Source organism: Castor canadensis, chromosome 14 (assembly GCF_047511655.1).
Source record: "Castor canadensis chromosome 14, mCasCan1.hap1v2, whole genome shotgun sequence".
In the NCBI taxonomy this organism is placed as follows: domain Eukaryota; kingdom Metazoa; phylum Chordata; class Mammalia; order Rodentia; family Castoridae; genus Castor; species Castor canadensis.
Genome location: NC_133399.1, coordinates 108,457,653 through 108,483,408, shown reverse-complemented (window position 1 = coordinate 108,483,408; position 25,756 = coordinate 108,457,653). Strand labels below are relative to the sequence as shown.

The window sequence follows — 25,756 nt, the reverse complement described above, 5'->3', positions numbered from 1 at the left end:
TATTACAAAAGATGAAAAGTCAGTGACAAGAAATCAGGGGGTCAACAGAGGTAAGAGAGAGGTCCAAAGCAGGTGAGACTCAAAGGTTGTTTGTGGGAATCTAAACTGAGGTATTTTTTAAGAGCTCCTCAAAACAAGAAAACACCAAGAGTGAAATGAAAAAGAAAAAACAAAAACAGCCAAAGAGGTGAGACACAGCCATTTTGACTGGGGGGGGTCTAACTATACAATGAGGTCATCCTATCTCCCGGAAGTGACACGTAATCACCTGCTCTGCACTAGCTCCGCCCCTTCCCTCAGAGGTCCCGCCCCTCTGCCAGCAGCCGGGAGGGTGTTAGGGGGCGTTTCTCCAAGAGGAAAGCTGGAGAGCTGCGACGCTGAGGAAGGGGACCCCAAAACGTCTGGCACTGCCCCCTCCAGGGACCACTTTGGACCGCCTCACTCAGCCCAGCGGGATTCTGAAACGCCGAGGGGTCAACCTGATGGGTTTCGGGGTCAACGGAAGAGGGGAAGGGGAGCCCTGGCGGGGAGAACCCCCCGGTCCCCCGCCCAGCAGCTGAGGCACAGGAGGGCGGCCATCTTGGCCGGGAGGGTAGGGCCGGGGAGCTGCGGGCGCCGTGCGATTGGGGGGCTCGCCCGGAAGTGACGCCAACTACCCGGAAGCGGAGGGGGTTCCCTGGCCCACTCCCCCCCGTTCGTTTGCTCCCCCGCTTCCTCCCCGCCCCCCTTCCTCTCCATTCGTTTCCCCCCCTCCCCGGTCCCTGCCTTCTCCCCCCACCCGTCCCTCCCCCCCCAACCTCCGGAGCTGGGAAGAGAGTCAAGATGGCGGCGAAATCCGATGGCGGTGGCGTGGGGGTGGGCTTCGCCCAGCTGCACAACCTGGACGAGGCGGTGGGCAGCGGCGGCGAGGAGGACGGGGAGCCCGGGGGAGGCGGCTGCGGCGGCGGCGGCGACGGCACCGAGCCCGGCGAGAGCAGCTCGCTGCACATCTGCCACTGCTGCAACACCTCCTCGTGCTACTGGGGCTGCCGCTCCGCCTGCCTGCGCTCCCTCCTGGGCAAGAAGCCGCGCCGCAGCGCCGCCGCCGCCGACGGGGGGGACCAGCCGCTGCAGCCGCCCGCGGCCGGCGGCCAACCCCCGACGCCCTCGGCCGGGCAGCCGCAACCGCCGCTGCCGCCGCAGGCGGAGCGGCCGTGGCTCGACTGCCTGTGGATCGTGCTGGCGCTGCTGGTGTTCTTCGGGGACGTGGGCACCGACCTGTGGCTGGCCCTCGACTACTACCGCAAGGGGGACTACGGCTACTTCGGACTGACCCTCTTCTTCGTGCTGGTGCCGTCGCTGCTGGTGCAGAGCCTGAGCTTCCGCTGGTTCGTGCAGGACTACACGGGCGGCGGGCTGGGCGCCGTGGAGGGGCTCAGCAGCCGGGGTCCCCCCATGATGGGGGCCGGCTACGGCCACGGCGCGGCCACGCCGGGGGCGCAGCGCCTGTGCCGCCTTTCCGTGTGGATCTGGCAGTCGGTCATCCACCTGCTGCAGATGGGGCAGGTGTGGAGGTAAGAGCGCTGCGGGGCTGGGGGCGGCGGCGCGGGGCCTCCCCCTCCCCAGTCCCCCGCCCATTCGTGCGCTGGTCCTTGGACGGGCCCCGCCGGGCGGGTAGGAGGGGTGGCCGCACAGCGTCTGTCGTTCGATTCGGATGCCTGGCCACGCCTTTTGGCCCGGGGAGGCCCAGGTCCTGCTGTTTGCCTGTCTCCATTCCCTGGTTCGCACTTAGCGGGGACCCTATTCCAGCCTCCGCTCCCCTCCTCCTCTGCAGACCTCTATCCCGGTTGTCCCTTAAACCCCACATCCCAAGGTAACAGCTGCTGGAGCTCTATCTGCACCCCAGCTTGTGTCCTGGGGGGACCTTTCCTCCAGCCGGTTTGTACTCGGCTTTGCCCCCCCCGGTAAGACATTTTCCCCTTTTCTCCACCTTCTCTCTGCGGCGGCCAACGTGGGGCCCTGAGGAAAAACCCTCGCTGCCTCTCCTTAAAGCACCCTCATCCCTCGCCCCTCCCCCTCCCGCAGCCCCCGCCCCTGCGACTGACTCCACTCCGCTGTCCTCCTTGCGGACATGACTGTTGCTGGAGTAGACATGCCCTTTTCTCGGTGACAGGTAGAATTGGATGGTATGTGATGGCAGCAAGCGGTTGGTCTTAACTCTCACCCCCTGCGCACCTATTCTGCTCTTGCTCGCCAGGCCGGTGTGTGATTTCTGTTTACACAAGACCCAGGCTTGGCCTTTCGGCCCTTTGCCTGTCTGTGAAGTCCCCGTGTGCCGGGTGATCCCTCAAAAACCACTTGCAAATGCTCTTGCTTCCAGCAGCCTTCACTGACCACTCACTTTCTGGCTGCCTCACTGGCTACGTGAGGAAAGGATCCCATTGAAACCTCAGTCGGCCTGCGTCCTGCAACATAAATCAGTTTCGATGTGTTCTGGAAACTTGTAGGTGAGAGCGTTTGCAGGAGGGAAAAATCTTATCGAAGACGTATTATACAGAGAAGCGCCCTCAGGTACATCACCTAGACCTGCCCTGGCTCTGATGCCTGGTAGTAGATTTTAGGCCTCAGTATTTCAGGTTACAAAGGTGTACTCGGGTTAGCTGTAAGAAAGTTCGTTTTGAATGGTGTGACCAGATCTCTATTCTGAATCTAAAAAACATTTCAGAAAAAGGAGGGAATTGAATGAAGTCAAATCAGGAGAGTGGATGCAAGAACTTTCTCATCCAGAATTGACAGAGGAGAGAGGAAGTGAGGGTGGCTCTTGTATTTCCTGGCCTTCCCAGAGTTGTTTACTGGTGTTCTTAGGTTAGGTTAAGCAACCATATCTAGCTGCATTGGCCGCAGATAATTTAATTCCTGCTGGTAAGCTTATAAGAGTAGGGGAATAAAATAGAAAAAGTGCTGATTGGTTGCCTTTTAGCTGTTATGAGCATAGCTTGAGGTCAAGAAATAGTTAAAGTATGTTTTGAATTTGAAATCTAAATCTTCACTCCTCCCCACCCCCTTTCCATACTGAATTAAAGATAGTGTGTTGGCCTGGGGATACCTTTTTTGGAGCCTGGTAAGGTGCAAACAGTAAACAGGGAGAGGGACAGAAAGTTTGGAGAAGGGAGAGATTTAGAAGTACTAGTAGACTTGAACAGCGTGCATTTAATAACTAGGCTTCTGCTGAACAGGTTGAAGTCCCCTGTCTCCATGTCTTAGACTTCTGAGTGTGAGCAATAAGAATGTGTGTGTCAAGGTAAAATTCCTGAGAGAATTACGTTTATTAGCAGTAAGATTTTGGGGCATCATTTAGTTGCGGTCCTTTATAGGCAGAATTATCTGCCCACCCACATTACCTGATCCTTAATTGTGTTTGGGCAAAGTAGAACTCCATGTTTTGGGCAAACTGAAAAGTACATTTTAAGTGTAAACATAGCTTTTGCAGTTATTTAAATGGGGTGGCATTTTTTTCCCTGCTCTTCATTTTATTTTCAAGGTGCAGTGATACATCCGTGAGATAAATATCTATATGTGATATATATGTCTATATCTGTATGCAATGTGGATATATGTATCATTTGCAGAGATATATGTATTTTTGGAAGATGCCTATGATTCCAATATGTCTAATTTTCTTTTTAAGATTAGAATATATCTCTAAATATCTCCAGTTAAGGTATTAAAAGACATGCTAATTCAGCTAAGCTATGTCATCTACATTGCTTTATTTCAGAAGCAGTATTTACTGAGGCAGGATTTTGCTTTTTATTTTTCTGGTAGACTGGCTTTGCTTGAAATGCTCCAGGAGCCAGGTCTGCTCCTTCCTCCCTGCTAGGCATGGTGCTTGCTTGCATGAGTCACTCATGCAAGAGCCTTGGAGAAAGGTCTTTATTCTTTCCTTATTTTCATCTTTTGGCAAACAGTGGTTTGTCAACAGGCGTGAACACACGTCGACTCAGTTTTGACTGCACATCTTTTGGGATTATGGTCATTGCCTTAATCATATTTGTGACTCAAAATTTGCTATTTCATGTGCTCACGTGGCATAAAGGTTAAAGGTCTAAAATTCTATCATTTGATTTGGACTACATCTCTAAGAAAAGGTGTCAGTGAAGTTGTACATTGACAAGCCGAATTCCATTAAGCCATGATTACCTGTGTCTTTATGTGCTTTTTCTTTACTTTTTTTTAAAATGTAGAATTATGTGAGTCTTGCTTGGACAAAATGCCTACTTAAGAAAATTTAGTTTCTCCTGACATTAAGGTGGTACCAATCTGTGTGTGTTGACTTTTTCTCTCAGGATGGCAAATACTTGATGTCTCTTTCACCAAATGATTTTACAGATTGTAAGAGTATTTTTGGCTGGGCCGAATTTGGAGCATGGAAGGGTAGTTGTGTGTGCAGTGGTTTGCTATATCACAAGCTGCTTCTACAGAGCCCTAGTTGTGATGAAGAGCTAGTTAGTGTGTGTCCTACCTGCACTAATTACTAAACACGTAGCTTGCTATGCAGTTTTGTGTGCTCTCCTTTTCAGGTGCTCCTCTTAGAGATAAGGGGCATGCATGCTAGTCATTGGTAGCAGGAATATGAGTCACTCTAGCCTCACTTCAGTACAGTGTGTGGTTGTTATTAGAAAGTGAGACCAGTTTCTTGGAGAGTTTGACACTCAGAACAGTGTACTTGAGTTTGCAGCTTGTGCTGCTGTTGGGAAGTGTTCCCTCACGTCTTGTCCTTTCTTTGCCTTGTGCCACCTTTGGGGGGTGCTTGGCAGTTCTGTTCAGTCAGAAAGCAACAGTTCTTTCATCAAAGTCTGATCTAACCACCAAATCATTAATCTCCCTTGGAATTTAATCACTGTTATTTCAGCTTCACAGAGTAGAAGAGAAAGGCACTTAAATTCTTCATAGTCCTGGCCATCTGAGGAGCAAGGCTTTTTCACTGGAGGATGCATGTTGGATCTGTGTTCTTAATAAAAGAGATCGAACCGCTAGGAAAGGATCATTTGGTACTATGAAGTTTAGTCCTTGGGCAATGCCATAACAAAGTGACTTTCCCTTGGAAACGAGGGTGCAAAAGGACTTGGGCTCAGCTCTTTCAAGCACTTACGTGTCGCAGTGTTTTCTATTTCTTTTCCTTTATTTTCCCTCCATACTGGGGACTGAACTCAGGGCCTCTCATAACCTAGGTAAGTGCTCTGCCATTTGAGCCCAGCTTTTGTTTTGCTTTTGAGACAGGGTCTCACTAACTTTGCCTGTACTAGCATCGAACTCAAGACTCTCCTGCTTCTGTTTCTGTAGTAGCTGGGATTACAGGTGTACACCACCATGCTTGGCTTCAGTGTTTTCTATTTCTTTAAGCCCAAGTATAATACTCATTCTAAAAGGATTCCCGGATTTCAGAGTAGTCTACAAAAAAATGTAGACCACTTCTTTGCTTTTGTGTAATACAGATAATACTGTCATGGCTGTTGCATGTCAAAGTTTTAATAATTCTGTTTACTTCAGAAGTTATTCTTTTAAGTATGCCTCGGGAACATAACTGGGATTACAGATAGTGCTGGAATAGGTGACCAGTAATGACTGTGTAGCTCTTAAGATTTTGTAATTTAAGAATGGAAATGTTGGACTGGAGGCGTGGCTCAAGCGGTAGAGCACGTGCCTAGCAAGTGAAAGCTCCTGAATTCAAACCCCAGCTCCACCAAAAAAAAAAAAAAAAAAAAAAAGAATGGAATGTTATACCTTACAAATAAGCAAATTCATTTGTGTGGAAACAGAGAACCAGTCAGAGTTGCAGTAGAAGGGGTGTGTGTGTGTGTGTGTGTGTGTGTGTCTATATATATCTGCCTTTGCTGGGGGGAGTCTATTGCAAAAATAGCACCCCCCATTTTATCCATGAAAAATGGAATTTTGGTTAAAAAGATAATGAGATTTGTTTTTGTTTTTGAGGACAAATGAATAAAATTGAGAGCAGTGTGTTTTAGTGGTTGAAAAAATTGGAAAAGGAAAATATCAGAAAAGTGCTTGTGCTATATAGTGTCAATAATTAGACTAATATTGCTGGAAGAATAATTAAGCAACTAGTGAAACAGACAGGTTGATAAATTTGTGAAAATTTGCTACATAGTAAAAGTGGCTTTTCTCATCTGGGAATGAAAAAAGAATTATTTAACAAATGATATTGTTGCAATTTACTGCCACTTGAAAAAAGCAATAGACATTTACTGGACAAGAACAAAATTTGAAAGGATTAAAAATGGAAGCATAAAGAAAAGAAGGATTTTTTTTTTTTTTTTTTTTTGAGATGTGGTCTTGCTGTGTGTAACCCAAGCCATTCTGAACTTGTGATCCTCCTGCTTTGGTCTCCTGAAGTTTTTTTGTTTGTTTTTTTAAATAATCTTCCATCCCTTGATGGTACCATCAAGGGAAAAGGGGTTAGATTTAACTACATAAAGTAGTTACCTGTTGCTTCATTTGGCTTTTGCTTTTCTCTCTCCTGTCACCTAAAAACCTAGAAATAACCTGGTAGGATAGGAGAGTAAATTTGGATAGAGACACTTCTTCAAGGAGAAGGAACAGGAAGACAGTGTCTCTGAAGATTATTTTTTGCTTTTGGGTAACTAAAACCTGATTGTATGGTGGATATTCAAGGAACATCATGATGAAAAAAAGACATGCTTTGGAGTGAATTGCAACATAGTATTTTCAGAGACCCAGAAACAAAACATCCAAATCTGTGTTACAGAGCTCAAATAGACACAGTCAGAAACCCATAGTTTATTTCTATCTCCAACATCATTTGCTGTGTGATTTTCCAAATGTTATCTGTAAGGTGAACCTATTTGCCTTCTGTAATAGATAAATTGTGGAATGTTGGGAAGATTCTGTGGGATGCACAAAGAAATAAACTAACAAGCACCATCATTTTTCCATGAGATGGTTGGCTTTATCTGTACTCTTAGCAAATTATCTTCTGTTTATTGAGGTTGTTCTAGTCAGAAATTCTGATTCTTATTTTGATCTGAAAGTTAAAGTATTTTAAAAAAAATCATGAAACTATAACCACATTTAAAAAGTTCAGTAACTTTTGACTAATTGCCTGAAGATGATCAACCACTTACCGCTATTGGAATTACTAAGAAAACCTCTTTAAAACCTGAGTCACTGTCATAGTTACTCAGAAGAACAAAAACCCAACAAGGCTGCTCATGTATCTTAGTGGTAGAACACTTGCCTGGCAAGCATGAGGCCCTGGGTTCAGTCCCACTTGTTGGGAGAAGGGGTACAAGATACAGAGAGTGGCATACAGGGAATGGATGCTGGTACCAAGAGTCAGGTTTACCATTCCGCAAGTTAGAACCACTGATTCATTCTCCTCTTACTTATCAAATGAGGATTTTAGTTGGTTGTCTTTAATATCTCTCAAAAGTCCATTGTGCTTTAGAGCAAAAGTGCTCTGAAAAGACTTTTTAAGGAAGGAACTTCAGGCTCTGATTTGAACATTAAATTTTTTTTTAACGTGTCTGTTTCTCAGGAACTTTTCGAAATAGAAGAGTTCAGAGTACTAATGTGTATTATTTAGACTTCTTATTACTTTTAGTCACTTTGCTCTGCCTATAGAAGCCTGGTCTATCTTTCACTAGTTAATTTGAAATTTACTGCAGACTAAACTTCCTGAGTGACTTGTCAAGTTGGCTTATCAGTTATTTTGGTGACTTTGTAATTCAGCTAAAATTAAAGTTATATTTTAAAGTGGTTATTTTTGTAATTTTGGTATACATTTTTATAGTTAGATTAAGCCAAAGCTGTGCATATATTTATTTAAGCCATCTACTTTGGAGATTTTTCTAAATTGTTTATCAAGATTAATTTCCTTTGGAGGGGAACCCCAGAATCACCTATTGGATTTATTGTTTATATTCTGTGTTACTTAACTTTGAAAAGTTCGTAGTTTTTTTGTTTTTTTTTTCTTTTTTCTGTGTTCTTTGTATTACTAGAGTTTGAACTCAGGGCTTGGACTTGTTAGGCAGGTGATCTACCTACTTGAACCATGACACCAACCCATTTTGTTTTGTTTTTGGTGTCAGCTTCCATGTCAGTTGGGCTTTTAGGAAGGCTGTTAAAGTGAATTTTAATTTTTCCCTTAGTTTAAGATAGTTTTTTTTTTTTTAACTTAAACCATAAGGTAAATTTTTAGGAAAGTTATATTTGCTTAGAGGCTTGAGTGAATATTATTACAATGATATATTTCTATATTCAACCTTAGATTTTTCTTTTATATCTGTGTAATGTGGATAGATCTTGGTATATTGCCTTGCTTTAATGTTTCTTAAGATAACCATGGTGCCCTAAGTTTTTTTTTGTATATTACTGACACAGTTTTTTTCTTATATATCTCTGTTTGAAACAACAGAGTGCTTTTTAAGATAATTTTTGTTTTGAATGCAGTATTGCCTTTTTTTTTTAAATGTGAGGAAACTACTTCTGTGTTGTATTGGTCATTGATTTTACAGAATATACGCTGCTTGTCACTCATTCCCAGGAAGAAACTGAGTCCATTCACAGGACAGCAAACAGGACGGTTTTCTTCACAGCAGTCTTGGAGGGAGGTGGAGTCGTAATTGCGCTTGTCCTGGCCACCTGCTGACAAAGAGTCATAGATGGTGGTCTGGACACTTCCTCTGTCACCATTATTTTCCCGTCCCTTTCATTCTGTTTTCAATGAACTGCACAAACTAGAGAAGGTAGCAACAATGAGGAAGACCCCCAAACCCATGGCTTTGGGACCAACCAGTAAAATTGAGCAGTCAGGGAGATTCAGAGTCATTCCAGAGGTCTTTCCAGAGTGCAGGCGTGCTTTTTCTCTCCAGGTGTGTTTCTTCAGGTGGAGCCAGGATCTTCCATGTTAGGATAGTCCTCTGAGCTTGTTGACACAGCAGATTCCAGCCTACTTCAGACTTACAGGACCAGAGCACTGGGGAGTTGGGCCAGGGACTTCATTATGGAAGCTTTTGAGCATACAGAGAAGACAGAGCAGTGTAGTGAACCCTTGTTACTGTTCCCTGGACTCAGTGATTGTTGGTGACACCAAGTAGCTCTGCTGTGTGTTAACAACTGTCACAGCGTTGCACCTCTGAATGCTTCACCTCATATAGGACTACTTCCTATTCCATGTAACTACAGTACCATTATCCCTCCTAAAATGATAAGCAGGATTTCCATAGTTATTCCTTAATTCTATAAAATTACATAAGAGCACTCACATTTCTTAGTAGTCCCCAACAGTGTCTTTTATAGGTCCCTCCTGCCCCCCAGCAGGCATTTAACCCAAATTCCTATACTACATTTTTGTTTAACTCTAGAACAAATCCCTTTCCCTCTCATGACATTGACTGTTTTGCACAGTCCAGGCAGTTCTCTTGTGTGTTCCCTAGTTGTTCCTTCAGGTGTTGTTTGCCCTCAGTAGTTCTGGTAAATTTGAAGTTGTGTCTAGGGGCTTGATTATATTCAGGCCCCATATTTTTTGTCAGAAGTGCTGCTTTCTCTGCCATGTTTGCATTGTTTTGGTAGGTATGCGACACCTGGTGTGTCCTGTTAGTGACACTGTGCTTAGTCTTTTGGTTAAGGTTGTCATTGCCACATTTCTCCACATAAAGGTTCATTTCCCTTTGCAGTCAGTAAGTATTGTAGTCTCTTCTTATCTGAGGTTTTGTTATACTTGATTTCAGTTCCCCAGATAACTGCAGTCTGAAAATACTAAATGGCATATTCCAGACTTAGTTTTATAGTAAGTTTTAAGCAACTTTTGTTTTAGTACATTGTTGTAATTAATTACTATTGTTAATCTCTTGTGCTCAATTTATAAATTAATCTTCATCATAGGGAAAAAAGTATACATAGGGACTGGTACTATCCAAGGTTTTGGATATCTACTGGGGTCTTGGAACGTATCACCTGTGGAAAGGACGGGGCTACTTGGTTCGGCAAGGTGTCATTGCCTTGTTTCCTAAAATTTGTCCTCAAAGTTACAAAGCATTTGCTTCCAAACCTTGGCCATGCATTGGAATCACCTGGGGAATTGGGTATTTGGGTCCATCATAAGAAAATATGCATCGGCTGGTGCAGTGACTCAAGTGGTGTAGTGCTTGCGTAGCAAGCATGAGGCCCCGAGTTTAAACCCCAGTACCACAAAAAAAGCAACAACAACAAAAATTATGTATGGTCCAGCAGTTCCGGGATGGGCTTGAGAATTTAAATATTTTAAAAGTCTAGGTTTTCAGCAAGTTCCCCATTCAGTGTCTGGGCAGGGATAAGAACTGCAGTTGTATAGTGTAATTTCTACCAATATTTATAGAAGTTCTTTTCCAGAAGTATGTATTAGAATTACTTGGGATTATTTTTGTAAACTTAAGCTCTAGGCAGATTAGGTTTAGAGGGGTGGACTATATAAAAAAGCTCTGCAGATGGTTTTAACAAAACTTCAATGTTGAAACAATCTCTGACTGTAATCTTACTTTTAGCTGGAATGGGCTGGTGAAAATGTGAATTAATCAAATGCTGTTACCATATACTATGCCTAAAATTAGGAATACTATAAAGACGTTTGACATTCAAACACTGTGACTTAGAACTGAGTTTTGCTTTGATCCAGTATCCGCTTTGGAATCTTGAAGTCTTTCATGCAAGTGTTGTGAATACCGATGGTCACTGTTGGAGCTTACATGTGCCCAGGGTACAGGCACTTTATTATGTTGTGAAAACTGATCCTCAGTCCAGAGTGAATTTCAGAGCGTCTCAGATTTTCAGAAATGTTCTATTTGTTGAAATCGGTGCCAAGGATTGAATTTCCCCAAAAGAAACTGGTGTGTGAAAGGGTAGAAGTGACCTGATAGGTAGTGAGTGTCACTAAAAACAGGAATGAAAGGAGCAGAGAAGAAAAAACGGCCTGCCTGCATTTTGCTTGCTAGATCCCCTGGGAGACCAGCTGGGGAGAGGGATGAGGCTGCCAGGCTATTAGCACGGTAGATCAGCAAGCTCATCTCATACCTGCTCATGCCAAAATAACATCCTCTGAATCCCATCTAGAAATGTACTGTGGCGTTTGTCAGGAAATCCAAGAACCTTGTGTCCTGGTAGCTGAGGGTGAGCCATTCTAGGGAGGCGGGGGCTGGGCTGTTCAGGCGGAGTAGGAGTAGGAGTGGATACACTCCTGATTTGGTGCTCTTGATCAAGATGAGCAAATTGCCACATTTGTCATTTTGTTTGGTCAAAAGTAGTGCAGCTCTGAGTATTCAACTAAACAGCTGTAAGTAGCTGGTGTGTTAAGATGCTCTGAGAGAAAAGGTTATGCCCTCAATAAAAAATGACATTCATATTAAACATCTCATGGTTTGGGTTAGACCTAGTGGGTAATGGTATGCCTTAGGATTGGTAGAAACAAAAAATGATAATAAAGGATTCACTGTTCAGTTGCAGATAAATTTGGAAAGGCGAGGATGAGAATATGCTTGTAGCATTTGTGGACTGTATTTGGGGTTTTCCTATTTGATAGGAACCACGTGATTGATAGTTCTTAATAGTTTTTGAGATGTATGGGAACAGGTTGGCGTGTACCTTTATAAGGACTTTATGGTTAAATGAGATCTAATTGTCAGGCATGTTACGATTTTGAATGGTGACCCGTGAGGTTGAGGGTGTTGTTCTGTTCATTGCTTGGCATTTGCAACTCACCTTCTCAGTTCTTGATACGTCCAGCTACTGATAGATGTATTCCTGAAAAACCTGCCATTGTACAAAATCACACACTACAAATAATGGGGCTGTGGGGGAAAAATCAGATAAGGCCAGACTACTTAAAACTACGTAACTTTCTAACCAGAGCACTAATCAAAACCATGAAATGCAAGTGAAAATATCAGCAGGGTTAACTTTGCACTGGCGTTTAGCTTGGCTTCATTCTCAAATGATTCTGGGTCTTGTTAAATCCTGGGATACATAGATTCTCGTAGATGGAGGCCGACATCAGCACCATTAAAGCTCTGCTCCTGGGTGCAGCCGTCACATGCTCCCACAGTGGCATCTTTGGCTAGCTGACTGCATAGCAGAAACTGGATTCCTAAGCCACTGTGTATCCGAAAGGAAGACACTGAGATAGAGTCTCAGTGTTTTCTTAAAGTAGTCCTGGTCATCTCGGCCTTCTGTTTGGCCTTTCTCATTCCCATTGTTTGTAAAATAGCTTCAGAACGTTAACATGCCGAGAAGGAATGCCTTTGGCCAAAACACCTTCCTCACATGTGGTTGCCATTCCCATTTCACCTGACTGTGTGGAGGGACCTGTGTTACAGAAGCACGCATTCTAGCATGGTATGTGTTTTAGAATCAGTGATGGTGTCAGGATGCAGCTCCTTGAAACTCAAGGTTCTATTGCTTTGGGAAATTAGAGTTTACAAGATATTCTACAGTGTTTCAAGGCTAAGTGAAATTTGTTACTCTTATGCTTTGTTGATCCTTATGTATAATAAATAAGTGAAGAGGGGTTGTTTTAAACATCTGTTTCTGTGACCTTGTCACTAGTTGGGATGTGTTGATGGCTCCCTGATGTGTCAGCACTTAAGTGACTTGCATGGGACAGGAAAGGTTTGAAATTTTGGTTCATTTCAAATGAAGTTTTAGTGAAATTTTATATTAAAATTCATCTAAGCATACAGTAAACAAAAAGCGCAACAGACAGTTGTCAAGGAAGAGACTGATGAGTAGAATAAACAGACTGCTTTCTGCAATATAAACAATCTGTTTTCATAGGTTTTTTTCCCTTTCTTTTTTTGAAGGATGATTGGGAGAACTTCCAAATCAAGTAGAAGTTACATAAATGGGAAAGGCAGCAGACCCACGTGTATGTTACTCACTATTACAGTTTGTTTCCTCAATAACTGTAACAACAAAAACCATCAGCAGCTTATTACAATAGAAATGCATGGCCTGCTGCGTCTGGTCCTAGCCGGTGGTAGCTGTGACAGCCCCCTGGCATCCAGCACCCTCAGCATCCAGCCAGGGAAAGGAGAGGGTGATTGCTTCTTAAAGCTCTGGCTTGCATGACACAGAGCACTTCTGCTCACATGCCAGGGGCAGGGACTAGCTGTGGCCATACTTAGAGTAAGGGTGGCTGGCAAATGCAGGCCCTGCCTGTGCACCAGCTTTACCCCATGTGAGAGGAAAGAAAGAAAGAGCTATGTTCTCAGACTAGTACCTTCCACATTACAGGAAGCAAATGTGTATGGAAAATGCTACTAATTAGGGAGGGTAATAGGTAATTGCTTTTTAAAACTTTGATTTCGGTTTCAAAGCGAGGGTCAGTGGAGCTTTCTCTGTAATGAAATATTTTAGGATTTGAGGGGTCATGTAAGTCTTCCATTGCACAGTTCCCTTTAAAAGTCTAAAACCCATTCTTAGCCTGAAATTATACAAAAACAAACTGCCTCTGTTTTCATGAGTCTAGAAAACAGGTAACTATTGAAGGTTTAAAAAACAGTATCTAAGTTTAATTATTTGAAGTGTGAGCCATACTGTACTAAATTAAAACATTGAAACAACACAACTTTTTTTTTGGGGGAGGGGTGCGTAGAGGATTGAACCCAGGACCTTGTGTGTGCTATGTAAATATTCTAGCACTGAGCCACTCTCCCAGCCCCACAGCTAGAGTTTTAAAGAAGTTTTCATATTTGAAATTGTATTGAGGTAAAAATGGCTTTCATAGACTAAATAAAAAGTATTGTGGCCATATGCCTAAACTTGCAAATGTTCAAGTCTTCTTACTTTATTTTATTTTTGGCAGTACTGGGGTTTGAACTTAGGGCCTCATGTTTGCTAGGCAGGTGCTCTACCACTTGAACCACTCCTCCAGCCCTTTTTTTTTTGTTGGATATTTTCAAGGTAGGAACTCTCAAACTATTTGCCTGGGCTGCCCTTGAACTGAGACCCTGCTGATCTCTGCCTCCTCAGTAGGATTACAGGCTGAGCCACTGGGTGCCTGGCATGTTTCATGTCTTAAAACACAGTTTATCTGGTTTAGGAAAGGGATCTTGATTAATCACCACAGCTAATGTAACTGACAGAATCCATATGTGGGAACCTTATTAGATGCAGTCCTCCTTGCACTGCATTAGATGTACTGCCCCCAAAAGTGACTCCCTGTCTCTCATTTGTTCATTGTACAGACCACCAAATGCATTACCTAAAAAACCATGCAAACTCATAACTAAATTTTGAAAACACACTAAAACTTCATGTATTAAAACATACTGAATTCTGCGTATGTATTAATAACCTATGGGAATGGATTGAAATTATCTAAAATTTCCTCAAAGATAATTAAATATCTAAATATGATTTAAGCATAGAGCTGAACCAGAAATGTCTTTATTTGAAAACAAAACTGGTACTGATTATGTCCCTGGGGCCAGTTTACCTAACTCAAGGCGTAGGTCTTCTTAGTATGTGTCCATTTGGGACTAGTTGCCATTTTGTTATCTACAAATATTTTTAAATTGATCACTTCCACTTCTGTACACAGTGTGACCATCGTCAGGTAAAAAGTTAGTCCAGGTGTTACTGCTCCATGATGACAACCCATGATGACAGGTTTGAAAGTGTGAAATTACCACAATTAAAAATGGATGTGGTATTTTAAATCCAAAGAGTGCCTTCCAAATTCCACCTATTACCACATGACCTGTGGTGAGGAGGCACAGCACCACCTCGTAAGGAAGGCGAGAGGTCTCTTGGAGCCCACGTTCTGTCATGGACCAGCTAACTGGGTTGACTTTGTCTATTCCTCAGCTTCCTCACATGTAAAATGGTGCTTTATGGAAGAGGATGTTAGTACCGTATCATCGTTTTGAGAACCAGGGATGGTTTGGCTCCTTTCTTCCCCCAGGTTACATGCCAGTGTCTGGAGACTTGGTGGTTGCCTCCAGTTGGAAGGGGTTTCTATTGGCATTTAGTTTCAAGAGGCTCTGGATACTGTGAAACATCCTATGATGGCTAGGACAGCCTTGGACCACAGAGCTTTCAGTCCTGACATCCCTACTGCAAAGAGTAGGAAACTTTAGCCCAGATAATACTTTCCACTGCTCTTTGTGTAAATTCCAGTCATTCTTTATGACCACTTTTAACTGTTAACCTTCCATTAAAGCTGGTCTGGGTCTTTCTGTGCAAACAATCACTTTTGACTTTGAACTTGCCCAAAGTTCCTTTTGCTCTTAGTCATTTTATTTATTTATTTTCATCTAATTTATGATCTGTTCTTTTTTTCCCTTGCTGGACTTCTTTAAGGGTAGATTCTATCTTCATTTCCTGCAAAGTATATAGTAGGATGCATTATCTGTTGGAATGAGCGAACAAACATGGTATTGCACTTTGACATAGGGCACCTAAACCAGGTGCACCTGATTGATGGATGGAGGGTGAGTATGTTAGAACATGGACATGAAGGGAAGGCTCTGTAGATGATGCCTGAGTCAGGCTTCAAGTGAAGGGTAGGACTTGAACCCTCAGGGTTTTGAGGCAGGAGAAGGAAACAAGATTTTGTTAGGCATATAGAAGTGTAAATATACATATATGTGTGTCTGTAGGTATCAGGGAAGCATTTAATTCTAATGGGGCCTTGAGAATAGCCTCAGCTTGCCTGGGGTTTGCTTGTGACAGTTCTCTAGGGTCTGGTGGCTCAGGTGGTGGTTTTAATCTCTTTACTTTGAAATAAATGTTAGTTGAACTAAAAATATGAAGAGGTTTATTTTACTCTGGTTTTATCTGTGGTAGTTAAAGTCTGGTTACTATCTGGTAGAAAATATTAAGTTAATAGTAGTCATTTACTTGCTTTTATAAAGGAGGTATCTGTCCATCTTAGAATGGGCTTAACGCTTGCAGCTGCAGAACCTCAATTGTGTTCCTTGACTGTCACTGGTGTTTTCCCTGTGTTTGGGACCAAACTTAACCTTTTCTAAAAGGAAACCAGTCATATCAGATTCATTGTAATTTATTTCATCATTGTGTAATGACCCTATTTTCAAATAAGGTTCCATTCTGAGGGATGGAAAGGGGGGGGTTAGGAGTTCCACATATATTCTTGGCAGACATAGGTCAGCCTGAAACACCTATGTTCTTTCCTTTGGCATCATAGGTTGTGAAATTCTCATAGTTGACCCAGCATCAGGCTGACTGATTTAAGGCAGTTTGTTATCCTGAAACTTGGATATAGGTAACCCTTCAGACAAGCAAACTGGGTTTATGAAAACAGGTTTATGTAATGCAGGTTCTGAAGTAGGCAAATCTCCAGCTTAGCTGTAGGATAAGCAGTAAGGAGTTCTGGCCAGACTGTTCATGTGAGGTCATACAGATGTTCTCAGCTCCATGCTGAACCTAGTAGAACACAGTGGATGTCCTGATGTGTCACTTTGACCCTGCAGATCAGGGTTTAGAACACATCGCTGAGTTCTCAGAGTTTCCCCACCTTTAGAATGAGAGCCTGCCCTCCTTGGCAGGCTTGTTACAGGTTTGGATGTAATGGGGGCCTTGAGTCACCATTGTGCCTGTGCATGTTGGCTCCCTCCTCTCTATCTTCTCAGTGCTGGCCTCATTGGAAGGGGCCAGCAGTTCTGTCAGCAGGAATGTGTTGCTGCTAGGGGTGCCAGACTTTTGCCCAACACTCAACTACTTAAAAACAGTCCCCAAGAACTCAGCAAGAGAAGGGTTTTTGCTCTGATCTAGAAGCTTCTGGTGGTTTCTTTGAGAAAGGTCCTCCAGCTTTACGAGGATGGACTAATTAATGGATCTTCAGAGTCCCTGTGATGCAGTGCTGGGGTGCCATGACACTTACTCTGCTGGCAGCCACCTCACTGCCTCCCCACCCAAGGTTTGAGTGGTTTTGCATTGGATTTGGGGAATGGAGAGTGCTGTTGGGTAGCACCTTGATGCTGAGAAAAAGGGGCTGAGAAAAAGTGGCTTAACGTAAATTTTAAAGAGGTATTTTTCATAAATAAAGGGATATTTTAATAAAGACATCAATTTGTTAGTGTACTTGAAATCATTTCTCAAGTATCAACATCACATAATTTTCTCTTTGAGAACTTTATTCTTGGCTCAGTTTTAGTACAACAGATCTTCATTTATTATTTATTTCATAAGCTAGGACAGCGATTCTGTAAATTAGAAGTGATTATACCTATTTTACTAATCTTAAAATGGTTATAAGATTATATTGAGTGATCATTGGTCTGGTAGGAGAAGGAACGTGTACAGGGCTGAAAAATCTTGTGTTACTTCTAAAGTGACATAAAGTACATATAATAATCAGAATTTAGAATTTTTTTGAGTACTTAATCAGAGAGATCTGAGGATTAGGTATTAGGAAGAAATTATTTTCTTTTTCTTTGTCTTAGAGAAGGAGATGGTCTAGGTAACTTTGGAACTTTGGTGAAATATTCTGGTAGCCACAAGGTGCTTGTGGGATGTTTGAGAAGGTGACTTGTTCTCTAGTTCTCCTTTGCTTCAGTGGTGGTCGTGGAGTGAGATCATAAGTCTGGTAGTACCTGCTTGAGACTTCAGGTGAGAGCAGTAGTTGGAAGAACACTGGGGTCAGGGTCTCTGTCTGCCCTGTGAGTCAGTGACCCCAGCCAAAGGAAGGCACTTTGTGTTCTCTGCAGCCATCACAGCCACTTTGTTCCTTGTATCAAAGGAAAGAACAGAATGCCTAATTATAATAATCTTCTAATAATTACAATATTTTGCATTCATTTTCTTTTAAAAATCTATTTGAGTAACTACTAGCCGTCAGAAGATGTTGGAAAATAGTATTTAGGCAGCAGCTGGCAGCTAGCAGTGCTGGAGTCTGTGCAGCACTCGGCTGGGCTCAGCTCTGCTCACTTCACTAATTGCGTGTCCAGTCTGATTCCCTTACTTCAGCGCAAGTGCACTCTGGAGCAGCTGCTTTGCAGAGGGACGCACAGTCCACATCTCTACCCTAGCTTTAATGTGTGGGCTTTGCCATGTAGAGGAGAGAGTTGAAGCCAGTCCTTGCTCCCAGAGAAGCGGTATTGGAGTCTCCTGCTCTTTCATCCTCCATGGAGGGGGGATAGTTGGAAGCTGTAGTCGATTTGCTCATCAGAGTCTTAGCAAGTGAGCTACAGGGAAGGTAAGTTGTACAGGTATGATTTGCACTGTTCTTAGTGGTTTTGATGGAGTTTTTTAATAACGTAGCATTTTTTAAACAAAGGAGAATATATACGTCAACAAGTCAGACAGAAATAGTGATATATACAGAATAAAAGAAGAAAGTGCTTTCATCCTGCAGCACCTGAGATAACTGCCATCAGCAGTAAGGGGCTATGTCCTCCTTTTTTGAGGGGGCGGGTCATGCATCCCATGAAATAATTAGCCATCTAATTATTTTTGAGTCCCAGCAAAAACGTTGGTTCTAGTAGTGACCTGTGTTATATACGTAATAGTGTCACACGTGCATTCTCCTGAGACAAGTGGCATTGAGGAGTTGGGGGTGGCTCGAGTAGAAGAAACCCTGCGAAAGAAGAGGACCAGGTGTAATTAGAGTAACAGTAGTAATGGCTTTCAGTTGTCCCAAGTGCTCTGTGTGGATGTTACAGGATACAACCTGGGCGAGGGGGCAGGTGTTGCCCCATTTTATAGATGTGGAAACTGAAGCACAGAGAAGTTAGCAACCTGCCAGCATCTCACAGCTTACTAAGCGGTTCCAGTCTCACTCGAGAATCACCTTCCAACAATGCTCTGCCAACTTTTGGTGATTCTAGAAACAACTTCCATACCGTTTGGTCACCAAATCAGATAAATGCAAAGTAGTATTACATATTAGATAAGAGATTTTATGTGACTGATTAAATGTGCCACTTGAACCACCTCACTGTTGCCAGATGGTTTGTGGGATTCAGTCCCCTTTGGGTTTTGCTTTGTTAGGTGAGCATCACCCCATGAATCTTGTGTAGGGTTGTATTCTGATACCTTTTTGGGGCCTGCATGCTTCCTAGCTTTTGCTCTTGCTGAGGAAGCAAACGTATCTGGAGACAACCATAAGGGTAAAAAAAAAAAAAAAAAAAGCTTCACAATTTAAAATTGATTTATGTGGGAGCTTTCTCTGGAGTTCAAAAAAGAAAAAGACAAAAATTGACCTTTCTGCATTTACCATAGCTGGCAAACCAGACCTATTTTATTTGGGGTAGGCGTGGGTGTGTGGAAAGCACCCAGAGCCACTGTGATAACCAAGTGGTTTAAATGTGAAATGCTTGTTGGGAAAGGGAGCTTGTGCAGATTTAAAATATGGAGGAAAAACCTGAGGATGCCAAGCCAGTGCATGTGCCATGGTGCAATAATAGCACTTTGAGAGCTGCAACTCGGTTTTTGTTTTGTTTTTGAGGGTCTCACTGTATAGCCAAGGCTGGCCTGGAACTTGAAATCCTCCTGCCTCAGCCTCCTAGGTGCTGGGATCATGGGCGTGTGCCACCACACCGAGCGTGCAACTAGTTCTTAACCTGTGGTAGTTAGTAGTGAAACAGGCAGCATGACCTGGACTGAATATATTTTGAACTAGCTGTGCCACATATGTTGTGCGTTGTGCTGTGAACACATTCTGTGAATGAATCATTTCAGTTCTTTTGGGTATATGCTGAGGCACGAAATTGTCAGTCATACTGTAATTTTATGTTTAACTTTTTGAGTAAAACACAGTGGCTGTGCGATTTTATATTTGACCTGCATTGCGTGAGCATTTCCATTTCCCTGCATCCTCTCCAATAGCCTGCCTCCCTTTCTTCTGTTCCTCTCCTTCTCCCCCTCTCCACCTCTCCCTCCTTCCCTTTTCTTTCTGTTTCTTCTTTGTTTTTTGTTTATGGCCATCCTAGTGGGTGTGAAGATTATCTGCTTGTGATTTTGATTTGTGTTTCCCTAGTACCTAATGGTGTTGAACATCTTTTCACTCACTGGTTGGCCATTTGTGTATCTTTTGGGGAAATAGCTCTTCTTTAAGCCATTTAATTGGTTTGTCTTGTTGTTTAGTTGTAGAAGTTCTTTATATACTCCAGATACTAAATCCCTTTCAATATGTGGTTTGCAAATATTTTCTCCCATTCTGCAGGTTGTCTTTTTAATTTTCTTGGTAATGCCTTTTGCTTCTTGTGATGTTTACGTCATATCTGATAGAACAGTAATGTTGCCATTTGTAAATCGGTGGCCATTTTATCCTCAGACCTCACTTGAGAAACTTCTAGGGACAGCCCTGCCCTTGAACAAATTCCTGCACTCTAAGACAGCCCCACCCCTATCGCGCATGCGCTAACTTCCTTACCCTCCCCTTTCTGTAAAAGCCACGCCTGGCCCAGACTCTGGGCTGCGCCATCTTCTCCCGGCCTGCCATTAAACTTTGCTGTATGGACGTGAGGCTTTTCTCGTGAGCTTTCTTTATGAGCGGCGTTTATTTCTAACAACATCTAAACATCTGTTGCTAAATCCAAGGTCATGAAGATATACCTCTATGTTCTGAAAAAGAATCTGTGGTTTCAGCTTTTATATTTAGGTTGTTGATTCATTTTGAGGTCACTTTTGCATATGGTGTGTAGCATTGTGTGTTTGCATGTAGAAATCTATGACCATCTGTTGACGAGACTATTCTTTCCCCAAAGAATGAAATTGGCTTCCTTGTTTGAAATCGTGGGTTTATTTCTGGACTCAGTTGTAATCCATTAGACTATATTAATTTGGCTTTACATCAGCATACCCTGATTTGATCGCTGTACCTTTGTGTAGTAAGGTTTTTTTTGGTGGTATTGAAGTTGGAACTTAGAGCCTCTTGCTTGGTAGGCAGCTGTTCTACTCTTTGAGCTGTGTCCCTACTTGTGTAGTAAATTTTGAAATTGGGTAATGTGAATGCTACATTTGTTTTTCTTCATTTTCAGAATTATTTTGGCTGTTTAAGGACTCTTGAAATTCCATGTGAATTTGAGGATGACTTTTAAATTTCTGCCAGAGAAGTTGGAGCTTTGACAGGGATTGCACTGAATGTATAGGCTGCTTTGAGTAGTTTTGTGATCCTGACAATGTTAAGTAAGTCTTCCAATCCATAAATACAGGCTCCTCCCGCCCCATTGTTTTAGGCCTTTAATTTTCCTAAGCAATATTTTATAGTTTTTACTGTACACATTCTCTGTCTTCTTGGTTTAATTCATGTCTAGGTATCTTATTCTTTTAGATTAAAGTGACATTTTTTGTGAATTCATGGCATATTTTACATATAAGCTCATTCCATCTACAAATAAAGTTTTATTTTTTTCTTTTCTAGTTGGGATGCCTTTTATTTCTTTTCCTTGTCTATTGATCTGGGCAGAGCTTCCAGTTCATTGGTGCACAGCAGTGGTGAAAGCGTATCTTTATCTCCTTACTGATCTTAGGGGGAGAGTTTGCAGTTTCTGAGTTGCTGTTTTTCCATAAATGTACATTATTATATTGAGGAAGTTTCCTTTAATTCCTAATTTATGAGTGTTTTTTAAGTCATGATAGAGTGTTAGGTATTGCAGAGTGCCTTTTCTGTATCATTTGAGGTCGTATTTTTACATTCATTCTATTAGTGTTGTGTGTTAACACTGATTTTTCTATATGTTGAACCATCCTTGCATCTCATTTGGTTGTGGTACATATTAATTCTTTCAATACAATGTAGGATTTGACTTACTAGTCTTTTGTTGAGGGTCTAGGATATATTTTCATGAGGCAGATTGGCTTGTTAAGTTTCTTCTGATGTCTTGTTTTAGTTTTGGTACAAGGGTCATGCTGGTTTGATGGAATGAGTTGGGAAGTGCTCCTTTGTTTGGAAGAGTTAGGAAAAACCTGGTGTTAAGTCTCCTTTCAAAGTTTGGTGGAATTCACCAGGGAAAGCCATTGACCTGGATATTTCTTTTTTGAGAGGTTTTTGGTGGCTCATTCAGTTTCTTTGTTAAATGTCCGTTGAGTTTTTTCTAGTTTCTTGTCTTGAGTCAATTCATGTAATTTGTATTTCTAGGTGTTTGTCCATTCATTTAGGTTAGCTAATTTGTTGATATGCAATTAATAATTCATAATGTTCTCTTATAGTCCTTTTATTTCTTTAAGGATAATAGTAATATCCCCACTTTCATTTTTGATTTTAGTTATTTGCATCTTTTTCTTATTGTAACAAATGGTTTGACCTTTTCAGTTGTCCGTTTCATTTGATTTGTCTCCTTTCTATTATCATGTTTTTTTCTCCTAACCTCAGGATTTTTTTTCCTTTTCTTTCTTTGTTTCTTTGGTTTTCTATTGTATGAAATTCAATTATTGATTTGACATTTTAAAAAATGTGATGTTTACAGCTATTAGTTTCCTTCTGAGTGCTACTTTTACTACAGCCCATAAGTTTCAGTGGAATGTTCTTTTTAAATCTCTCTATAATTTCTTCTGGCTCACTGGTTTTTAAAAGGTGTTTAATTTCCACACAGTTTTGAATTTTTCACTTTTTTCTCTTGCTTTTGATCTCTAGCTTCATGCATAGTGGTTACAGAATATACTTTGTGTGACTTCAGTCTTTTTTTGATTTATTGAGACTTATTTTGTGGACGAACGTGGACTTTCCTAGAGAGTATTCCAAGTATACTTTAGAAGAAGAGTGTCTTTGTATACCTATTAGATCTAGCTTTATGTGTCATAAAATGCTCTTTATGTATATTGTGTTAATTTATTCTGTATTATGGAATGGGTGTCTTGAAGTCTACTACTATGGAGCTTTCTGTTTTTTCTTTACTTCTGCCAGTGCTTGTGCCTTACATTTTGAGGCTTTATTTTTTGGTGCATGATTTCTTTTTGATAAATTGGCCCTTTTATCAATATATAATATTCTACATCTCAATTCATTTTTCGTAGCATGTTGATATTGAGCATACTTAAAGTTTCTTTGAAGTCTTTGTATATTAAATGCAGTGTCTGGCTTTCTCAAAATGTTTTCTGCCAGTTATTTTTGTTCCTTTGAGTGGACTATACTTCCAAGTTCTTTGTATGTCTTGTGACTTGTTGTTGAAAACCCAGGTACCTGGAAAATAATATTCTCTCCCTTCCCCAAGACGAGCTTTTTTTTTTTTTTTAACCATTGGAGGCTATAGTAGTCCTATTTTTGTGAAGTGACTTTTCCCAAATATTTTTGTAGGGATCATATTCCTTGTCATACATGGTTGCTGAAGACTGTTTTGTAGCTGTATTCCAGTACTGTTTTGATAGAGATACCCTGGAATGCCAGGAACTAAAAAAATCAAACAAGTAAATAGAAATGCTTCTACCAGTCTTTGTAGATTGGTCCTTTGCTGGGCACACTTAATATGCAACTTGGGGTGGAAAAGCTTAGGATCTTCTCATGTTTCTTCTAAGCATGTATCACCCTGGGCACATGTGTGGCTTTTGAAATTCCCCCATGTATGTGGTGTACCTGATTGCCCTAATTCGAAGCTCTCTTGTTTTTTCTTCCTAAGTGTCAAATGGTCCATTTTATGTCTTAATTGTGATGTTTTACCTCAAGTGTTTTTGAGCAATGCTAGTCATTTTTCCAGCAAGAGTGAGTTTTGAGTTGGGGAAAACAAGTATACACCTGTGTCAACCGTCCTATATCTCTGTCAGGTTAGAATAGAGTTACCCAGTAATTTGAGAATAAGGTCTTTTCTGCTCCTTTGGGAATCAGGCGTAGAGTCCTGTTTTGGGAACGTGGGTTGCAGCTGCACTAGGAAGGGTAGAGACAGATAAGAATGCTATAAAGCTTCCTACTATTTGTAGTTGACTTTTTCTTGGTTGCTGTAAGTCTTTCACTGCCTTCCAGAGTTCTGACAAAATTCTGATATTTGGTCCTTATTTTCTGAGTTGCAGACAAGGGGAAGCTGAGCACCTGGAAATGCCTACTCTACCATTGTCCCCACTTCACTCTGTCAGACTCCTCCAGGAGTCCATTTTAGAACCCAGAAAGCTTTTCCTTCTACCACTTGTACATATTGTGCAGTTAAGAAATGCTGTACTTGTCACGGATCCTTTTCTTGTATCCATGGCAATTGTCTGTTACTCTATGTTCGATATAGCTGTTAGCTGAATACTAGTGTTGATTTTCTTTCTTCAGTGTTAAATTATGGGATATTAGAAGTAAAAGCTTGATTCTGTCTTAGTCCAGTCAAGCTATGATAACAAAATACTACTGTATTCTGGGTTACTTAGGAAGAAGAGACTTAATTTCTCATAGTTGCAGAGGCTGAGAAGTCCAGATCAAGGTGCTCGCACATTTGTTTGGTGTCTGGTGAGGACCCACCTTCTGGTTCATAGGTGAGTTCTCTCTCACTTGTCCCCACATGACAGAAATGGCAGGTTAGCTCCCTTGGGTCTCTTTTATAAGGTCTCTAATTTCATTGATGAGGGTTCCACCCTTGTGACCTGATCATCTCCCAAAGACCCTGTCTCTTAATAGTTCAGAATTTTACTTACAAACCCTGGAAAGACATCAACATTCATACCATAGCAAGTACCTTGTGATTGTTGTGGCATCTTAAGGCTATGTTTCTGGATTCTTTTCCCTGGTGAAAGTACATTTCCAAAATGACCCAAGGCAGTGATAAATCTGATTTGACTTACATACAACTTTATAGCTATGCATTTATTGGAAAAATTTAAGTATAGCTAAAGTAGTTTCTTGTCTGTTTAGTGGGGAATATGCATTTGTAATTAGTTCACAAATGTGGAAAGTGTGAGTCACTTAGCTGAACATGAAACAGTTACCACTGCATGCAACTTTTTGAGAACTTAATATCCTTCAGGTAACAGGAGATAGTAAAAGACTGAGTATGTCTAGGAGCAGACACCTTTTACCGTTATACATGAGTGAGAAACAACCATGTTCTGGTTTTAATATCCCTTCCAAAACTCATGTTAAAACTTAATTGCTCCCATCATGGTGTGGGGAGATCTAAGAGGTGATTAGGTTATGAGGGATCCACTCTCATGAATGGATTAGTGGGAGTGAGTTTGTTGGAAAAGCAGCCTCCTCTTGCTTGCTTCATTTTTGTCTAGTGTGCATTTTCTCCTGCCCTTCTGCCTTCTGCCATGGGGTGATGAAGCAAGAAGTTCCTTGCCATGAGCCTCCAGAACCATGAGCCAGGTAAACTTCTATTATTTGTAAATTACCCAGTCTTAGCTATTCTTTTAGAACAGAAAATGGACTAAGTCCATCTCAATTAAGAGTTTGAGCTCCTTGGATGAAAGAATGGTACAAAGTCTTTGTTCTCCTTGAAACATTTTGATACTGGATTGAGATTCATAGTTAATTTTCAGGAGCGCAGAGTAAGGGTTAAAACATTACATCTGTTCTGAGAACTGAGTTGAGGAGTAGATAATTGCATGTATGGCTTCTTTTACTTGCAGTGTAAGGGTGCTGCTGCCACAAGTGCATATGCTAACATAATTTGCTTAAAATCCCCACAACCACAGCCGATCCCGGACCTGCGCTTCCTTGCTTAAAAGTTTCTGTCAAGAGAAAGATGGGAAAACTTAATATTGACATGTTGGTTCCGAGGGTTTTCTTGTTTCCAAGGTGTACCTTAACCCTACTGGGACCTCAAGGACTTTGGTGTACTTAAACATGTTATGTCCTTTGAGCCTCCCATTAGTGAGGTAAATTGCAAGGGTA

General features: G+C 41.8%; 1 protein-coding gene and 1 long non-coding RNA gene across 3 annotated transcripts in view; both read left to right on the top strand.

Annotated features, from left to right (window-relative positions):
- The first annotated feature begins 814 nt into the window (after positions 1-814).
- Xkr6 (XK related 6) overlaps positions 815-25,756 on the top strand; it is a 232,996-nt gene continuing 208,054 nt past the window's right edge. The window contains exon 1 of the mRNA XM_074055274.1: positions 815-1,553. Within this exon, the coding sequence (XP_073911375.1) occupies positions 823-1,553 (731 nt within the window). The 5' untranslated portion in view covers positions 815-822. The remainder of the gene's footprint in view (positions 1,554-25,756) is intronic.
- The window catches only part of LOC109678355 (uncharacterized), a 75,874-nt gene continuing 51,681 nt past the window's right edge, over positions 1,564-25,756 (top strand). Inside the window, exons 1-2 of one of the 2 annotated variants that reach the window (XR_012441581.1) lie at positions 1,564-24,399; positions 25,141-25,228. This is a non-coding gene — a long non-coding RNA (uncharacterized lncRNA). Of the gene's footprint in view, positions 25,229-25,756 lie in introns of both variants that reach the window. The other variant, XR_012441580.1, reaches the window with a different exon arrangement.